Source organism: Humulus lupulus, chromosome 2 (genome assembly GCF_963169125.1).
Source record: "Humulus lupulus chromosome 2, drHumLupu1.1, whole genome shotgun sequence".
Classification (NCBI taxonomy): domain Eukaryota; kingdom Viridiplantae; phylum Streptophyta; class Magnoliopsida; order Rosales; family Cannabaceae; genus Humulus; species Humulus lupulus.
This window is the reverse complement of record NC_084794.1, coordinates 71,836,571-71,853,782: the sequence shown is the minus strand read 5'-3', so window position 1 is coordinate 71,853,782 and position 17,212 is coordinate 71,836,571. Positions and strand designations below refer to the sequence as shown.

At 37.5% G+C, this 17,212-nt stretch overlaps 2 protein-coding genes across 3 annotated transcripts; both read left to right on the top strand.

Annotated features, from left to right (window-relative positions):
- Positions 1-9,051: 9,051 nt before the first annotated feature.
- On the top strand, positions 9,052-11,583 carry LOC133818016 (uncharacterized). Its single transcript, XM_062250698.1, has 5 exons — positions 9,052-9,377; positions 9,532-9,581; positions 10,345-10,468; positions 10,553-10,660; positions 10,807-11,583. The coding sequence occupies exons 1-5, from the start codon at positions 9,173-9,175 to the stop codon at positions 11,451-11,453; spliced, it is 1,134 nt and encodes a 377-aa protein (XP_062106682.1). The 5' UTR covers positions 9,052-9,172; the 3' UTR covers positions 11,454-11,583.
- Positions 11,584-12,819: 1,236 nt separating this feature from the next.
- LOC133818015 (uncharacterized) lies at positions 12,820-15,852 on the top strand. 2 transcript variants are annotated; one of them, XM_062250696.1, is made up of 10 exons: positions 12,820-13,096; positions 13,185-13,445; positions 13,604-13,770; positions 14,298-14,396; positions 14,510-14,578; positions 14,647-14,787; positions 14,875-14,964; positions 15,053-15,220; positions 15,387-15,465; positions 15,580-15,852. In XM_062250696.1, the coding sequence occupies exons 1-10, from the start codon at positions 13,024-13,026 to the stop codon at positions 15,702-15,704; spliced, it is 1,272 nt and encodes a 423-aa protein (XP_062106680.1). In that variant the 5' UTR covers positions 12,820-13,023; the 3' UTR covers positions 15,705-15,852. The 2 variants fall into 2 exon arrangements, with proteins under 2 accessions (XP_062106680.1, XP_062106681.1); XM_062250697.1 differs by having other exon boundaries at positions 12,822-13,096; positions 13,204-13,445.
- The last annotated feature ends 1,360 nt before the right edge of the window (positions 15,853-17,212 follow it).

Sequence of the window (17,212 nt, the reverse complement as noted above, 5' to 3'; positions counted from 1 at the left end):
GTATTCCTTATGATATTTCCCGGCGTTTGACTTATGGGAGATGCCATTGAGATATGTAACCCCCCTATGCCTGTGATAGAAATGGAAGAAACCTGAGTTGTTGTGAGAAGGGTTGGTCCGAAGATCAAACAGGTAATGCACCTCATGAGGGGTGGGCTCGTCCCAACCATTCAGAAAATAAAGAATATACAGCGCAGAGAGTGCCTGTATCCCATTCGGCGTGATCTGAAATGGGGAGATGTTGAAGTAGTCTGCTACGGACCGGAAATAGATGTGCAGCGGGAGTGTTGCTCCAGCTTGTACATGGTGCCTGGACCAGGCACAGTACCTTCCACCGGGCCTATTGGCTCTTTGATGCGAGCCCGGACACGTCACGTTTGCCCCACTCAAGCCTAAAGCTTCAATGTGTTTCTGGAATAGAGCGGGATTAAGTTTTGAGGCTTCGGCAACGAACCAGGAGGGTTCTTCTTCTCCCTCATCACGTGGCTTCTGAACAGCCAAATCCTGGATCGCAGTAGCAAATTTCAGAGAAGGCTTTCTTGAAGCTGTGGTAGTGCAGGTTTGATTGCGCTTTGCCACCTTCTGTACTGCTCTGCGGGCAACCTGCGGATCGTGTTCCTGAGGGAGCCTGTTAGATTGCTTCACCCTCATCGTCGACTGAGAAGCCTGTCGAAGAAATTGTTCCTCGTGAAGAAGATATAAGGCTGAGCGAGGGAGGATTTGCTTGAAGCGGCGAAGACGATCCTCTGGAGTGTAACCAGTAGACGAGCCTGGTGAGGAATCGCTATTCAAGGGAGTCTCGATTGTTTGCGGGGCGGATGATTCGGAGTTCGTATGATTGTCACCTCCCCTATAGTCAGAGCGATTCATCTACAAAAATGAATAAAAAATGGGGAGGTGAGTAACCATACAGAATAAATTCATCAAAAATAAGAATTATTTATATACTTGGAAAATTTTGTCCAAGTTATAAAAATATAACACATATGGAAAATATAATTTTAATGCTCAAAAGTGCCTAAAAGTACTTAAAGTATTGAACTTATTAAAGCTTATAGAAGGAGGCATTTTTGGGGTTTTCCTATAAGGCTAAGTTCCTTATGTGTGTAGTAACATACAGAGGTTGGTTATACATTTGGAAGGAAAAGAAGCCAAGGTCTAAGGAGTTAGGTGTGGTCCGATCGGACCACATTTTAGGCTCAAAGGAATGGTTTTATACCTCCGATCGGATGCCTAGAGGCACTAAGTGGACATGACCACAAAGGTGTATAAACCAAGGAAAATTGAAAATGGTCTGATCGGACCGTGTGCTTACTCTAGGGGATAACTTAGCATATTGCAGTCGATCGACTGCCAAAATGTGTTGGATACTCAGTACCAAAGGGGTGTTCAGAGCAGATGAGAGGAACCATATATCCACACACGCCCAGAACAAAATAAAACTGGTCCGATCAGACACAGTCTGGCCAGGAGACGTCCTGCCTCGCCACCGCACGAGCCTCACGCGAAGTCCCTAGGACGTCCGATCGGGCGTAGCGTGCCCGAGGAGAAGATGTGCACCCAGGGTCTGAGAATCCGCCTGGTGTGCCTCGTGCCTCCAAAACTCCTAGCCACCAGCAGCAACAAGTCAGGTTCGATCGGGCATGGGTGTCTAGGGAGGTTCGGAATTGGCTGTTAAAGACTTGGGCACTTAAAAGCAAAGGAGCGTGTGGTCCGATCGGACCACACACTTATCTGAAACTTTTCAAGGCCCGATCGGAAGTGGTTGTCTCACCTCGTTCAGAAGAGATACACGCCTCAAGCTTGAACCATGGTTCATCATCCCCGATCGAACATGGGTTCACCATAAGGACAAAGTGTGGTCCGATCGGACCACACGCTTATGCCCAGAATTTCTGGGCAAAAACCATGTACAAAATGGTCCCTAAATGGCATACTTTGCCTACCCCGAATCCAAACCAAATGGGCAAAGCCCTAAAAATCCCTAGTCTAAACACATTCCATCATTTACATAAACAAAAAACAAGATCAAAACATATAAATGAAAGGTTTTCTTCATGTTCTTAAAAACCCATTACACTATCAAAACCCTCAAATCCCATATTCATGTTTATGTCAAAATACCAAAAATGTCTTGAAATTCCTAAAAGCTTAAGGGAAAATTCGGGTTACCCATGCCACAAACCTCATCAAGACAACAAGCAAACACATTGAACAAGACATATTCAAGAACTTCAAGAACATCCAAGGGACAAGCATATTCGGCCATGGCATTTTTTTTTTAGAAAAGAAAATGTAGCAATCTAAGAGGCATGGAGAAGAAGACTTACCCAAGGTTGGAGAGCTTTGAGTTTACTTGGAGGATGCTTGAAGATGAAGAGCTCCCCTTGAAGATTGTAAAGTCGGCAAGAGGAGGGAGTCCTTGAGAGGGTTTCGGCCAAGGGAAAAGATGAAGGGTTTTTAGAATATATTTTTTTTTTGTATGTGTGAAGAAGAGAATGTAAAGTGGGGATATTTGAAGGGAAAAAAGTGGGTTTTTCATTTACTTTTGGACCTTTGATATTCTGGGACAATTTTTCTCCCCACGATCATGGGTGGATTTTTGCAGTGATCCTGGGTCTGCTGCATGAAGATGAACAGTTATTATTTTTCATAATGGCGTCAGCTGAAGAAAAAGTTTATTACGTGAATAAATCATATAATAAACTTGGGGGGCAAATGTTATCCCAAAAATTTGAAAAGAATGACGTGGCGGTGAAATGGACACGTGGCATGAGTTAGTAGGGTGATCTGGCTTAGTAATGGCCTAATACATTAGTTAAGGAATGGGACAGAGGGTCAAGCCAAATACGCCCAATCGAAGAGAGTATTTAGACTGGGGGTTGCTTGGCTCAGACCTCAGTTTAAAGACCCATATAATTAAATTGGTGCCAAGACCAAGAAAGTGAAAGGGAGGTATGAATTTTGGTTCAAGATATAAAAGCAGTAGGTCCGATCGGACCTAAGCTTAGGAGACCTCTTGTTAAGCTTGGTTCGAATAAGTTCAAAAAGAATAAGGCTCAAGTTTTACTCAAGGGGAAAGCCATATAGTGGCCGATCGGGTATGATATGGAAGAAGTGAACTTGGGCTTGAATGAAGTGAGGAGTAGAAATGGTGGTGTCCGATCGGACATGATGCGTGTGGATACTTTGGACCATTTTGGTCCAAAGGGATGACTATGACCGATCGAACATACACATAGGAGGTACCTTGGACCATTCAGGTCAAGGAGAAGTAGATGGTGGCTCGGACCACCTTGGTCCGAGGAGAAAAGTCTAATGCCCGATCGAGCATTTGGTTGAGCGAAGGGGTTCGAACCTTGTTGGCCCAAGGAGAAGGATGTGTGCCCGATCGGACGTGGTACTTATGAGTACCTTGGACCATTTTGATCAAGGAAAGGTGGTGGCTCAGACCACCTAGGTCCGAAGAGAGAGGACCAAGGTCCGATCGGACCTTGGTTAAGCAAAGGAAGCTTGGACCATTTAGGTCCAAGGGGCATTATGCCCGATCGCGTAAGACCTCCCCCGATCGCACATGACCTCCCCCGATCGCGCAAGACACCTGCAGGAGCGCTTGGACCATGTTGGTCCGAGGATATGCTAGGAAGAAGATGGCTCGGACCATGTTGGTCCGAGGAGCAAAGTGTAAGGTCATATTGGACCTTGATTGAAGGAGTCAAATAAGGTGGTTTGAACCACCTTAAGCCAAAGAAGACAACCATTGTGTCCGATCGGACACAATGGAGGAGTATACCTCGAGTGTAGTTGGCCTTTGGTCCAAGGATAGCCATGCGTATGCCACCTTTGACCTACGTAAAGCTTGAAGAATAGCCAACATGCATGAGAAGCTACGTCAAACTGCCCAAAACTACTTCAGTGAGAATCGGTCCAAGCATCCGGGAATCACTCAATCCTCACTCGAAATTAGGGATCAGTTATATTTTGAATGTTTATTTTGTAATATAAATATTAGGTAAATAATAGAATATCCCTATCAAAAGGGGATATCAGTTGAGAACCCAGGTCTATAAATAGGGACTTGGGACGATCGTAAAAGGACTTTTTGGCAAAATCAAGAGTGAATCTGTATTCTAGAGAGAGAAAGTGTGTTGTTCTTGAGATAAACCCATTTTTGCGTTCTAGAATATCTCACACTGAAGAAACTCAGTTGACACGGTTCATCTGATCTTGAGTGCGAATACAGTAATAAAATCTCTAAGTGGATTAGGCTATTACCGATCATCGGGGCTGAACCACTATAAAAACCTCGTGTTATTTACTTTCGTTCATAAAAAACTGTCTGTTGTCGTTTATAATTCTCTTGAAGGTTGTCGTAGTTGACGTTCTCACGTCGTTGGCTAAATTCACAGTCAACAGTAACCAAAAAATGAAAATATCTCAATCTTCTTATATTACTTAGTCCAACATTTTTTACTTCAAAAACTTTTCTGAAAAAGTTTCTCTAACATCCATAAATGAATTATTCCAATGTGCTAGTTACTTCAACAACTTAGAATTGTTAAAATCCCATAATAGAATACAACTATATCCCCAACGGTCAGGTTACTGTTTCCAAAGGTCGGATCACTATTCACCAACGGTCATAACGGCTAGTTTTTGTCCTATAAATACTTGTTCCTTCAACCATTTACTTGCACAACTTCTTCATATCTTAACCTTCTAGATAAAATTCATCATCAAATCATGAATTTCTCTTTATTGTTCTTAACTTTAGTGATTGTTTGCTTGTATTTAGCATCATTCTATGGGTATTATACTAATGAAATGCCCATGAATATTATAGTTGCGTATTCATTAGTTATTCTTCCACTTTACTTAATAACTCTAGCATTCGATTAACATTGTAATGCACTCAAAAGTATGAATAAAATATCTTGCCTTATTTTTCATAATTGTTATAATGCATTTGTAGAAAGAAGTGGGAGTTACACCTTCGTTCTTCTTCCTTTTAGAAGGGTTGTCCCTAGAGGGTTTCAAAGTTGAGGGGCCCACCGAGGTCGAGGCAGAGTTTATGTTCGTTGTTGTAGTTATGGGCTGAGAGGTCATGTTCAGTGCTGTCCTTGCCTCTTCTACATTGACAAACCTCTAGGCCCTCCGATTGAACTCGGTTAGCGACCTGATAGATTTCCTTTGTAAGTCTTCCCAAAGAGGACTTCCTGGCAGTATACCTGCTCTAGCAGCCATCACGTGACCGCTATCATCGACATCTCAAGCTCGGGCCACTTCTAGGTTAAACCTCATGAGGTAACTCTTCAATGACTCATTTTGTTGTTGTCGAACATTCGTTAAGGTTGATGCCAATCATAGCCTTAAATTGTTTCTTAAAGTCTTTAGAAAATTGATCCCAGGACGAGATCGAATGCCTTTTAAACTTCTCAAACCAGTTTTTTGCTGGTCCTGTAAGTGTGGCAAGGAACAACATACATCTGAGCTCGTACCTAACGTTGCTGGCTCGCTTGATGGTGTTGAAGGTACTCAGATAACTATACGGGTCTGAGTTTCTGTCAAATGGCGGGACATGAGGTATCTTGAACCCCTGAGGGAACACAGTGCTAAAAATATGCAGGGCAAAAGGCTCGAGCTCTTCATCAGACTCTTCAGTCTTCTCCTTGTTATGCTCGTTCTGTAGGAGCCTGAATGCTCTTTCTAATTGGTCAATCCTTTCTTGGACTAAATCCATTGGAGGTCGAGCCTGGACCTGAGGGGCCTGGTTATCGTTAATAAAAACTCCAGCTCCCTGTCTCAGCACAGGGTTATACGTTGACTGTTTGTGGCCATTCAGGTGGTCGCGCAGATCAAGGTTCGGGGGATTCTCTCGACCCCGATTATGGTTTATATGATCCTGCAGATCAGGGTGATTCCCTCAATTTCCTGTATGCCTTGGATCGGTGTTATAAATGCTCACGGACCGAGTGTAGTCTGAGCTTTCACTTATGTAACTCGTAGCCCTTTCTGGATGCGTGGCTCGATGATTATGAGGTGGGTCTCCTGCTGGCCTCCTTGTCCCAGCAGTTTGTGATCTTGAAATTTGGCTTCCCAGAGGCCGATGAGCCCTGGGATCTCTGGTAGCCTCTCGTTCGTTCCCCTGTCCAGGCTTAGCCTGTCGGTTTCCATCTTGACTACTGTTGCGAGATGGCCTCTGATGTGCAGTTCGTGGTGCCTCCTGGACTGGAAAGGGGTGCCTTATTGGTGATGGTGGGTGCCTAATGGGTGATGGTGGCTGTCTCCCATTTTCGGGCCTGGATGGTCCAGAGTTCGCCCGGTCAGGCTCCGGGTTGTTTCGCGCAGCATTAGGATCCGGGTTCCGAGCTGCCGAGGGGGCTCGGTTATTACCCATTCTTGCTGGTACAGTCAGATTGGAAGTAGCCTCAACTTGGTTACTCCTCTGGGGCCTTGGCTGAATTGGCTAAGACGCTGGTGGTGGTACTTGCTCCGCCCTCCTGGCGGCCGTGCTCCCACGAGGACGTCCCCTAGGCCTCCGGGGAGGTGTCTAGGCGTTAGCAGCCTATCTGGCTAATTCTTCGTTGCGTTTCGTTGCCTCTGCCAACTGTTTCCACAGTTGACGATTTTCAAGTTCCACAATTGGAACATATCTTTCATGATTTTAATGCATATCCTCGTCAGGCCCGGGGGCAGGCGGCCCCCGAGAGTTGGATGAATCACTCCTCTCTTCAGGATATGGATCCACCATGGGTTGCTTTCCAGGCCGTCGGGGGTAATCCTCAGCATGAGGAATCTGCTCCTCAGGTATCTGGGGCAAGGGTCGTTCACCAATACTGGGGTTACTTGCAGCGACCATTGATGATTCAGGAGACTTTCTGATTAAACAGACCCACGTCTTGTTTAATGACTCTCAATGAAAGCACCAAACTGTTGATACCATTTTTCGTCAACTTAGAAATGAAGAGCAATTAAACAAAAATACCAGAGGAAACAAACAATGTGGACACGATTTTTTACGTTGTTAAGCAGTTAAAATCTGCCTAGTCCACGAGTCTGTGTTATTCACTTGTTGGAATTCTCTCAAAGCTTTCTAGAAGCAATTTTACAGAGTCTTCCCAATACAAATTTTCTCCGTCCTCCCAAATGAATGTTCCACACTATTTATAGAGTGGTTCAACGAATATCTTCCCATAGATTTCGGGGAGTTATGATACAAATCAATTAAATAAATGCAATTAAGTGCATACAGTTACTACGTACGCGTATATATTCCATGATATTTGGGATTTAATAACAGATTACATCTGATCCCTTAAACATAGGGATTTTACAACAATAAACATGTTCACACACAGCTTACGAGCTTGGACACTAGACTCGCACGCCTTCGAGACCATTCACCCATTTCGAGCTTGACACCTCAGATCATCCTCTCCGAGCTCATAATCCTCGAGCTCGAACTGTATTGTCTGATGGTAGGAGATTTATACAAGTGTTGAACTATTATCATTGTGGCTTCGAGCCTGACTTATAATATCGGAATTCCTCCGAGTCCACGTAGTTTTCGAGCTCGCCAATTCAAATGTTGTCGCCTTCATTGCTTAACGAGACTATCCCTGACTTTCTCATTAATGCTGATTTACATGACAAGTATACTTATCTTGAGCTTACACCTTACGAGCTTGAGTTTCGAGATCAAAATCTCCATTCTCGAAATCTGGGTGTAACAATTACATATTGGACGAAAGTACCTTCATGGCTTGTGTAGCAATTAAGTTTCTATGTTTAATGCCTCCTATGTGTTTTTATCGTGGACATGTAGAAAACCTGCATATAGATCTTATATCTTGAAAAAAAAAATAGGACTCGATTTTTGTTAACCTGTTATTAGAATAGGAAGAAGAGATTTAGAACTCATTAGTAAAATTAATAGAATGAAAAGTTGATAAAGTTAGTACGCTAGACTTTTAATTATTTATTCAATCTTTATTATTGCAAAATTTATTTCAAATTTAAGTCTTAGTGTAAAAATCATTCTATTTTCGATAGCTAAATAGAAATTTAAAAATAATTATTAATAATTAGTTGATAGTGGAATTTATTCCTTGAAATAATTGTATATAATTGCACATCATGTCTTACCGATCTGAATATCTTACCCTCAATCTTCTAAAAATATATTTAAATATATAAATTTTAATCACTGCAAAAAAAAAACTAGTATTTTATAGTTTTTATATAGAATAGGTAAAATTACAATGATGGTTTTGCTTTTTTACCGGGTTATATAAATGATAGTCACTTTTGAAGAATTATCCTTTTTTGGCACGAGATATCATATATGTAACCCTAAAAATAAAGCATGACGATCAATCTATGTAAGGTTAATAAATTGCCTGTTTTAATTTGTCAATATTCGTGATGATCAATCTGACTTTTTAACAGTGCTTGTTTGTGCTTGCCAGCCAATAGTTCTTGCTATGTTTTTGTTTACTACTTGAATGAAATTTTCACATTAAAAAAACTGGACCCCAGGTAACCAGTCGCTCTCAGTATAATTAATTGACTTGTATTAGTTTTGCCTAGACAATTGTTGAAAAAAATGACATATAATTTGGATAAACTTTGAACATTCTAACAAAAATCTTAAAATTTGATTTTGAGTTGTAACAGCTAACCCATACCCTCCTAATAAGCCGATTTTGCTAATTGGTTATGAATTTTTTTCTGAAATAATATTCCGGCTGTTTTGGTTGTTAAGATTTAGGTTATTGAATTTAATCTTAATTAATTATATATTTCTTTTGCTTTATTCTTTTTTTCTTTTCCTTCTGAAAGGACACTCGCTTTATTCTACATGATAATATTAATCCATAAAATAGATTTATCTTAGGCTATTATTTAGGCAAAATCATATTTTTACCTAATCTTGATAATATTGGGGTATATTTTGTTACCTTTAACCAGTCAAACAACCGGCTTACAACTCATAGCCAAAAAAAAAAAAATAAATAAATAAACAAAGAAACGGATTTTTGGATAGCATATTTACATGTTAGTTCGAATATTAGTTCTCTGTAACTAAATCCCACATTTATATAAACCCAACTTTGATAGTTATTTGAAACATTAAAAATCGTATCTTTTTTTCTCATCTATCTAGTCTGATATGATGTGCTTCCTTGGCAACAAAATGACCAAAACCTCCTTTCTCCTTTGTTTCATCACTCTCTTGGCTTCTTCTGCTCTTCCCAGTGGCTCTGCATCAAAGCACCACAGAGTTGGTTTTTATGAGCTGAAAAAGGGTGACATCTCTGTCAATCTCACCAACTGGGGCGCTTCAATAATCTCTCTTCATCTCCCTGATAGACATGGTTTGTCAAAATTATTTTAATTTTACAGTTTTTTTTAATAATTTTCCTTTTATCCTCTTGAGTTTTTGTCTCTGGGTATCTTCAACTTTTAATTCTTTGTCAAGTTCCCTTTTTTTTTGTTGATGGTGTTTATGCTTCTGAGTTTTTTTTCCAGGAAAATTGGATGATGTAGTTCTTGGGTATGATTCAATCGATACTTACAAGGTTTGTTGGTTTTTTTTCTCTCTTCACTCTTTTAATTTTCTTGCATGGTTAGAAAACTTTGGAAGTTTTTGGTGTAGAGATTCACATTGTTCTCTAAGGCAAACCTTAATTGAATCTAAATTTGTATCTATGGTTAATGAACATACTCTGCTTTTGTAATGTGAAATCTTAATGATTACTGGCTGTAAATTACCCTTTTTTTTTGGAAAAATTAAATTCTCAAGCCTACACCAATAATAATAATTTAAAGAAAACAAAACCTTTCAAGCTATAAATAAATGATAAATTTTTTATATTTTTTAAAAGATGAATTATAAAAGTGTTTGGAGAATGAGCTTAATAAATTACAACAATTTGTTAATTTTGAGAACATGGGACAAAATTCGTCCTTATTGACTCAACCAGTCAATATATCTTATTAAAAAATTATATCTTTGACAAAAATACGTGATTCCAATTCCACTGTTGGAATTTGGATCTTATCACAACTTGATCTCTAGATAGTTGAACTTTTGTCCCCACTCTCATATAATTTTTAATTCTCTATTTGTTTGTGTGAATGTAACATAGCATAGTACGTGGACAAGAAGGCATCTTCTGCCTAAACTAGGAACATAGCATCTTGTTAAATTATTCTAAGAACTGCAGACTTGGATGAATCCAAACAATAATATTGGTCACTTACATTTGTTTTCTCTAAATTTTGAATAAAATAAAAATGTATTAGTTTTGTGATCGGTATAGTACTCTGCAATGTTTACAGAATGATACAACTTATTTTGGAGCTCTTGTTGGACGGGTTGCTAACCGAATCGGAGGTGCCAAGTTTTCACTAAATGGACATAAGTACAAACTAGTCCCTAATGAAGGGAAAAACATACTTCATGGTAAGTTTCTTACTATAATTTCTTGAGACGATTCGAAAAACTATCAGGTTTTAACTTGATGAAGATGTTAAAACTTCATTTCAGGTGGGAAAGTAGGATTTAGTGATGTTGCTTGGAAAGTGAAAAAGTACCAAAACAAAGGTCCTTCTCCTCACATTGTGTTCACCTATCACAGTCATGATGGCGAACAAGGTAAAACCGCCTTTTCTTTTCACTAGTTGTGCTAAGACACCAAAGATTGAGATTGAGGATGAGAACAGAGAATTTACCCTTTTTATAACAGAACCACTATATGTATAGATTTTTCACATTCTGAAGTGATGTAATTATTTTTACAGGCTTTCCTGGTGATGTCCTGATCAGTGCTACCTACACTCTCTTTGGACACGGAAAATTGGCTGTGATAATGACAGCAAAGGCTCTAAACAAGCCTACACCAGTGAATCTTGCTCAGCATACCTACTGGAACCTTGGAGGCCACACCAGCGGCGATATCCTTTCCAATCACATCCAAATCTTCGGTTCCCAAATTACTCCTGTGGACGATGATCTCATTCCCACCGGAAAATTTGAATCTGTTAAAGGAACACCATTCGATTTCTTGAAACCGCGTCCTGTTGGAAGCAAGCTCAAGGAACTACCTAAAGGCTATGACATCAACTATGTCCTGGACGGTGTCCCTGTGGGAAAAGAATTGAAAAGAGTGGCTGTGGTGTATGACAAAAAGTCAGGAAGGTCTTTGGATCTGTCAACAAACAAGCCTGGTGTGCAGTTCTACACAGGTAACTTCATCAAGGATGTGAAGGGAAAAGGTGGATTTGTGTATCAAATTCATGCTGCCCTTTGTTTGGAGACTCAAGCATTTCCTGATTCTGTGAACCACCCCAATTTCCCTTCAACTATTATCAGTCCCGGAAAGCCTTACAAACACGTTATGCTCTTTAAGTTTTCAACCAAAGATCGTCCTAACTTTTCTAGAGTTTGATTAGAGTTTTTATCTTTTATGAACCCCTTGAATTACAATAATGATTTACATTTTGTTATCAAGAGATTGTGTAAAATCTAGGCCCAAAGGAATGAATAAATAAGGTAAAATGGAGAACTTTCCATTGTAACGACTGTTCTAGATTACGAGTACTTTTAACACTGATGTGGTGTTTGATTTGTTACTAATGCATAGAAATGCATGTTTAAGTGAGTAGTTAGCCCTTTCTCTTTAATTTTGATTTTGAACAAATTCAACTAATTTTTCCAATCTTCTTAATCTTTCCACTTGATTAATAAGAAGTCCAAATGTGTTTTGGGCCAAAATACAAACATAATTACATTAGTGAAAAAAAGAAAAATGTTAAAAGCAACCATAATCAATGGCAATGGGATTTCTAAGTTTTCTTATTTATAAATTTGTTGATTGATTTTCAATTAAATCTAAATATTTCAATGGCAAAAGATCAAATCATTAAGATTCAATTTCTAAGTTTCCATATTTATTAAGTTCTTGTGGTTTTTTTGGTATACAACAATTTTTTAAAAGACAATAAGGTCTACAACAAACAGAGTACGAGGAATTCCAAAGCTATTTTTTTTATCAAAAGAAATCTTCATAAAACTAGAAACCAGCAAACAGATTGGTGATCACAAGATCACCTCCCAAAAGTTCAAAATACCAAAAATATTATCCTTTGTTGCCCGAGCAACAAGGGAATGAGTACCTTTATCAAACACTCTACTAACCCAAAACAGAGGAAAATCTAAATTAGCATAAGACTTGCAACATATCATTAAACTAAGCTCTGAGTAGAGAGATGAAAGATGAGTGATATATTATTAAAAAATATTGAAAGAATAGTAATTTTTAAATGTAAAAAAGATACTAGATTATGAGGTAATAAATAAATAAATAAATTAGAATATTTATTGGAAGTATATCATTTTATAAATTTGAAGAAAAATTTATTTCACATCATAAATTGTGAATGCTATAAATAACATTTATCTTTTTTTACTAATTTTGGCCTTACATCTAAACAAATCATAAGACTAAGTGTGGATCAAATACTTACTAAGAAAATGACCCATGATACCATGATAATAATCATGAAAGTCTATTTAAAAACTAAAAACTAATTAATAATTAGTGTAATTATACATATTCTTATTAATTATACAATATTTTAACACTTCCTCCATATGCTATAACATAGTCTAATACATAACAAATAAGTGTTATTCCAAAGGGAGTATCTAAATTTGTATAACTTTAAAGAAAAAAACAAACTTTGTTACAAACGTATATAAACCCGAAAAGGAATACAGGATGTCGTTTCTAGAGCCGATGTATTAAATTTCAAGGAAGGCACACAATCTGTCAGTCTGTCTCCCTCCTCTCCGGGAAAAAGTACGCAAATAAACGACATGATAAATGCCGTTCTCTTACTTAATTGTCGTTTACTTCAGAAACGACGTGGATTTTTTCACATAAAATGATGTCGTTTGCAATTGTCACGCGGTCGGACTATATCAAATTGTAAGAGGTGAGAAGACAAAGCAGAGAGATGGCTCTGCTGAATTCAGCTTCTTTGGTGGCCATCCCCACAAAACTCCCCACCTTCTTCACCCCCCGTAAAGGTTTTTTCGCTTTGTTTATTCTTAATAGCTGCATTTATTTATTTTAAAGTACAAATTCCTGTTTGTTTACTTTGATTAATATTCGCAGATAAATGGAACATTTGCAGATTGATTTCTCCCCCAACTCGTTCATTGCTGACCAGTTGCAGTGTTAAGCCGCCCCTTTTTGGTGACGATTCTGGCGCTGTAATGGGTTATCCTACGACGTCGTATTCGGGGCCGTACGAGCAATCTAAGAGAGTGTGGCTATGGACTGAAAACAAGGAGGTTATGACGGCCGCCGTGGAGAGAGGATGGAACACGTTCCTCTTTTCTTCTCTCAGTCGAGAACTTGCCGATGAGTGGTCTTGTAAGCTTATCGAAATTTCACGGTTTACGTCATTCCAAGAATTATAGCTTTTATACCCAGTTGGAGATTTTTGTCAAATTGTTTTGTCGAGGCACGAATTCAACATTTTTAATTCTAAGTTATGGGCTTTTTTCTTTTTGGGTGGGTGAAAATCGCAGCAATTGCAGTTATATCTCCTCTGTATATTGAAGATGAAGGGGTTTTTGATAAGGAGAACAGAAGAGTTGGATCGGTCTTCAAGATTTCGAATCCTGGAGAGTTGGAGCTACTTCAACCCGAAAATGGGTTGGCAAAGAATGTTATTGTTGATTTACTAGATTGGCAGGTACCTGTAATAGAAAAGTTTTTGTATTGCAAATTGATTTGCTTTATGGGGGGTTTCTATGGAGTTATTGATTTAATTAGAGAATCAGGTTGGGCGTTGTCGTTCTTACACTGATGCAAAATTTTGTATAGAAGTTTCATCTTTTTACGTTGGCCATTACATTACTGTGTCAAGTTTCAACATTTTATTTAACAATGTTATTGAACTACTTAGTTTTCTATTTCTATGTACTGAATTGGGCTTGATACTGTCTTATTGGTCCATTAAAGTTTTCAGTTTTTATTTTTTATTGTTTTGCGATGAACATCCTCACTGTTTCTGCTTGATCAATCATAAGGAAATGCAAATATTCCGTGGTTTGTGGTTTGACAACATAAAAGAAACTTTCAAGACAGAATATTTCATGACAAGAAATTAGTTAACTATGTATTCACATATTCAGTAGCTGCATGATAACATGAACCTTTTGTTCGATATTTTTCTTTTTAAGTAAAGTTTAATATTTATTTTCTGATTTTGTTTCATAGGTAATTCCTGCAGAGAATATTGTTGCAGCATTTCAAGGAAGTGAAAAAACAGTCTTTGCTATCTCAAAAACTTTTTCTGAAGCACAACTCTTCCTTGAGGTATATAAACAACGTGCTTAATCAGGGTATAAGTTGAGGCTCACATAATCACTGCTTAGATTTGCTTTTATACGGAAGTAATGTGTTGTAAATGTTTATTCTTGTTACTGCAGGCCCTAGAGCACGGATTGGGTGGAGTTATTCTAAAAGTTGAAGATACAAAAGCCGTTTTTGAGCTAAAGGTAACTTTTTTCTAATGCAAGCATTTCTTCATTATGAAGCATGAATTCTTATGTGGTTAATGTCTCAGGAATATTTTGACAGAAGAAATGACATGACCAACATATTGAGCTTGACCAAGGCAACTGTAACTCGAGTTGAAGTAGCAGGAATGGGGGATCGAGTTTGTGTTGACCTGTGTACCATAATGAGGCCTGGTGAAGGACTCCTTGTAAGCTTCCGTTTGCTCATCTATGTTCATGCTATCATGGTACTGTCTTTACTATTCATTGAGCTAATCATTATTTATATATTATAGGTTGGATCCTTTGCTAGAGGACTGTTCCTTGTTCACTCAGAATGCTTAGAGTCAAATTACATTGCCAGCAGACCATTTCGAGTCAATGCGGTGAATTTCCAAGCTATCATCTGGCAGTGCTCCAAAGTTTAAACTTTTACATTTTCCTTATTAAGTAATACATTTTTTAAGTTTGCAGGGGCCCGTACATGCCTATGTTGCTATTCCAGGAGAAAAAACATGTTACCTTTCAGAACTAAAATCAGGCAAAGAGGTAATTGTGGTTGACCAGAAGGGCCAGCAACGAAATGCAATTGTTGGACGAGTGAAAATAGAGACTAGACCCCTAATCATTGTGGAAGCAAAGGTCTGTTTTTAAGTAATTATACCATCATAAAATTTAATAATTGAATTTTAAATTGTTACAAAATTGTTGGTTTTGTTTTGTACTATTACCCTCCAAGAATTTGTTTGCAATAGTTCTTTGTTCTGGTTCCTAGAAGCTTTCTTACTAAAGTATTTCACTGTTGCAGCGAGATACAGTTGATCAAACTCATTACAGCATCCTTTTACAGAATGTGGAGACAGTTGCCTTAGTTTCTTTCTGCCAAGGTTTATTTGTTTCGAATTTCACAAAAAAGAAATAGTCCAGGTTAATGTGCTGTTGGTCATATTTCACTTCCAGTTGTAACTTGATCTGTTCTGTTTTCTCACTTTCTTCTACAGGAAATGAAGTGCAAAACGCTATTCCAGTGAGCTCACTAAAAGTTGGAGATGAAGTTGTTTTGAGAATACAAGGTGGGGCGCGACACACTGGAATAGAAATTGAAGAATTTATTGTTGAAAATTAGGAAAACAATATGGCTTTTTTTTTTTTTTTTTGGGAATTTACTAATTTGGTATCCTATGTTTTTGCAAAGTATCATTTTGGTACCGTCTGTTTTCAATAATGCTCATATGGTACCATGTATTTTAAAATTATACATATTTGATACCCTAGACTCAGATTTAATAGATAAAATTTTGTCAATATAATCAAACTGTCATCAGTTATATGTAATTAAGTAATTAAATTTAAATTTGGAACTTACATAATTGACAGAAGTTTGATTAAATTGGTAAAATTTTATTAATTAAATTTGAGTTTAGGGTACTAAATATGTACGATTTTAAAATACAGGATACCATATAAGTATTATTAAAAACAGAAGGTACTAAAATGATATTTTGCAAAAACACAGGGTACTAAATGGTTACCTACCCTTCTTTTTTAGTGAAATATCAATATTTTGCAATTAATGCAGCTGTCATCCAAGTTGCTCCAAAGAAAATAAAGTAATTTTTTTTTTTGGCAAAAAGAAAGTAAATTTCACGCAAGAAGGGTTTTATCATTTTCTTATTTTTTTATTGGGAATATATATCTATTTAGTACTCCATGTTTCATTGAAATATAGCTTTGGTATCATCTAATACGAAAAATTTCTATCAACAAATGGGACTTTATGCACTATATTGCTCAACAAATTTTTTGTAATGCCTAAATTTCCCTATCTTTTAATGAATTTATTGATTTTTTTTTAGATTTGGCAATTAATACAATGGAAAAAATTAAGGAAAAAATTTAAACAGTTTGTGGCACCCATTTAAGAAAACTAAAAGAGGCACGCATGACATGTTTTTTGAAATTTATTTCGGTACTATAAATTATTGAGAATTTATTCTAATCACTAAAACATATTGCTTTGTTGCTTTCATCATGATTTGCTTAGTTGTTTGGAGGTGACCTATCTCATGGAGAATAAGAGTAATCTCCGAGTGATTCTTTCTAGCACTCCTACTGTATTTCTTGGCTCTCTAATTCTTTTCAAGGTCTTAATGGCTCGGATATCCTCATAGGTTAAGGCTCCATCCATTCTTAATTGAAAACATAAGGCTAAAACGTTAGCTATACATATGAACATAATAATTACAACATAAACACTTACATTGACGGTTAGATTCGGAGCTTGAGCGTGTGTATCAAGGAGAACTTCATGCAAATGGATTGTTGCTCTGATACCAACTGTAATGACCCAACTATTTCTAAGACCTTGGACCATTAAAACTACTAGACATAACTACTACTTTTAGAGAAAACATACATAAGAAATAATCATAACTTTATTAAAACTCTAAATTAATTATTGTATCAATAACATAAATTATAAATTAAGATGAAATATGGCATGGGTACCCATTGTTTGTATAACATAAAACATAACTTTAAATCAATTGTTCAAAAACTAAATGCGGAATTACAAAAGAAACATAATTCAAAAGACTAAATAAAAATCATCCTCGATCGACACGCAGTCCACTT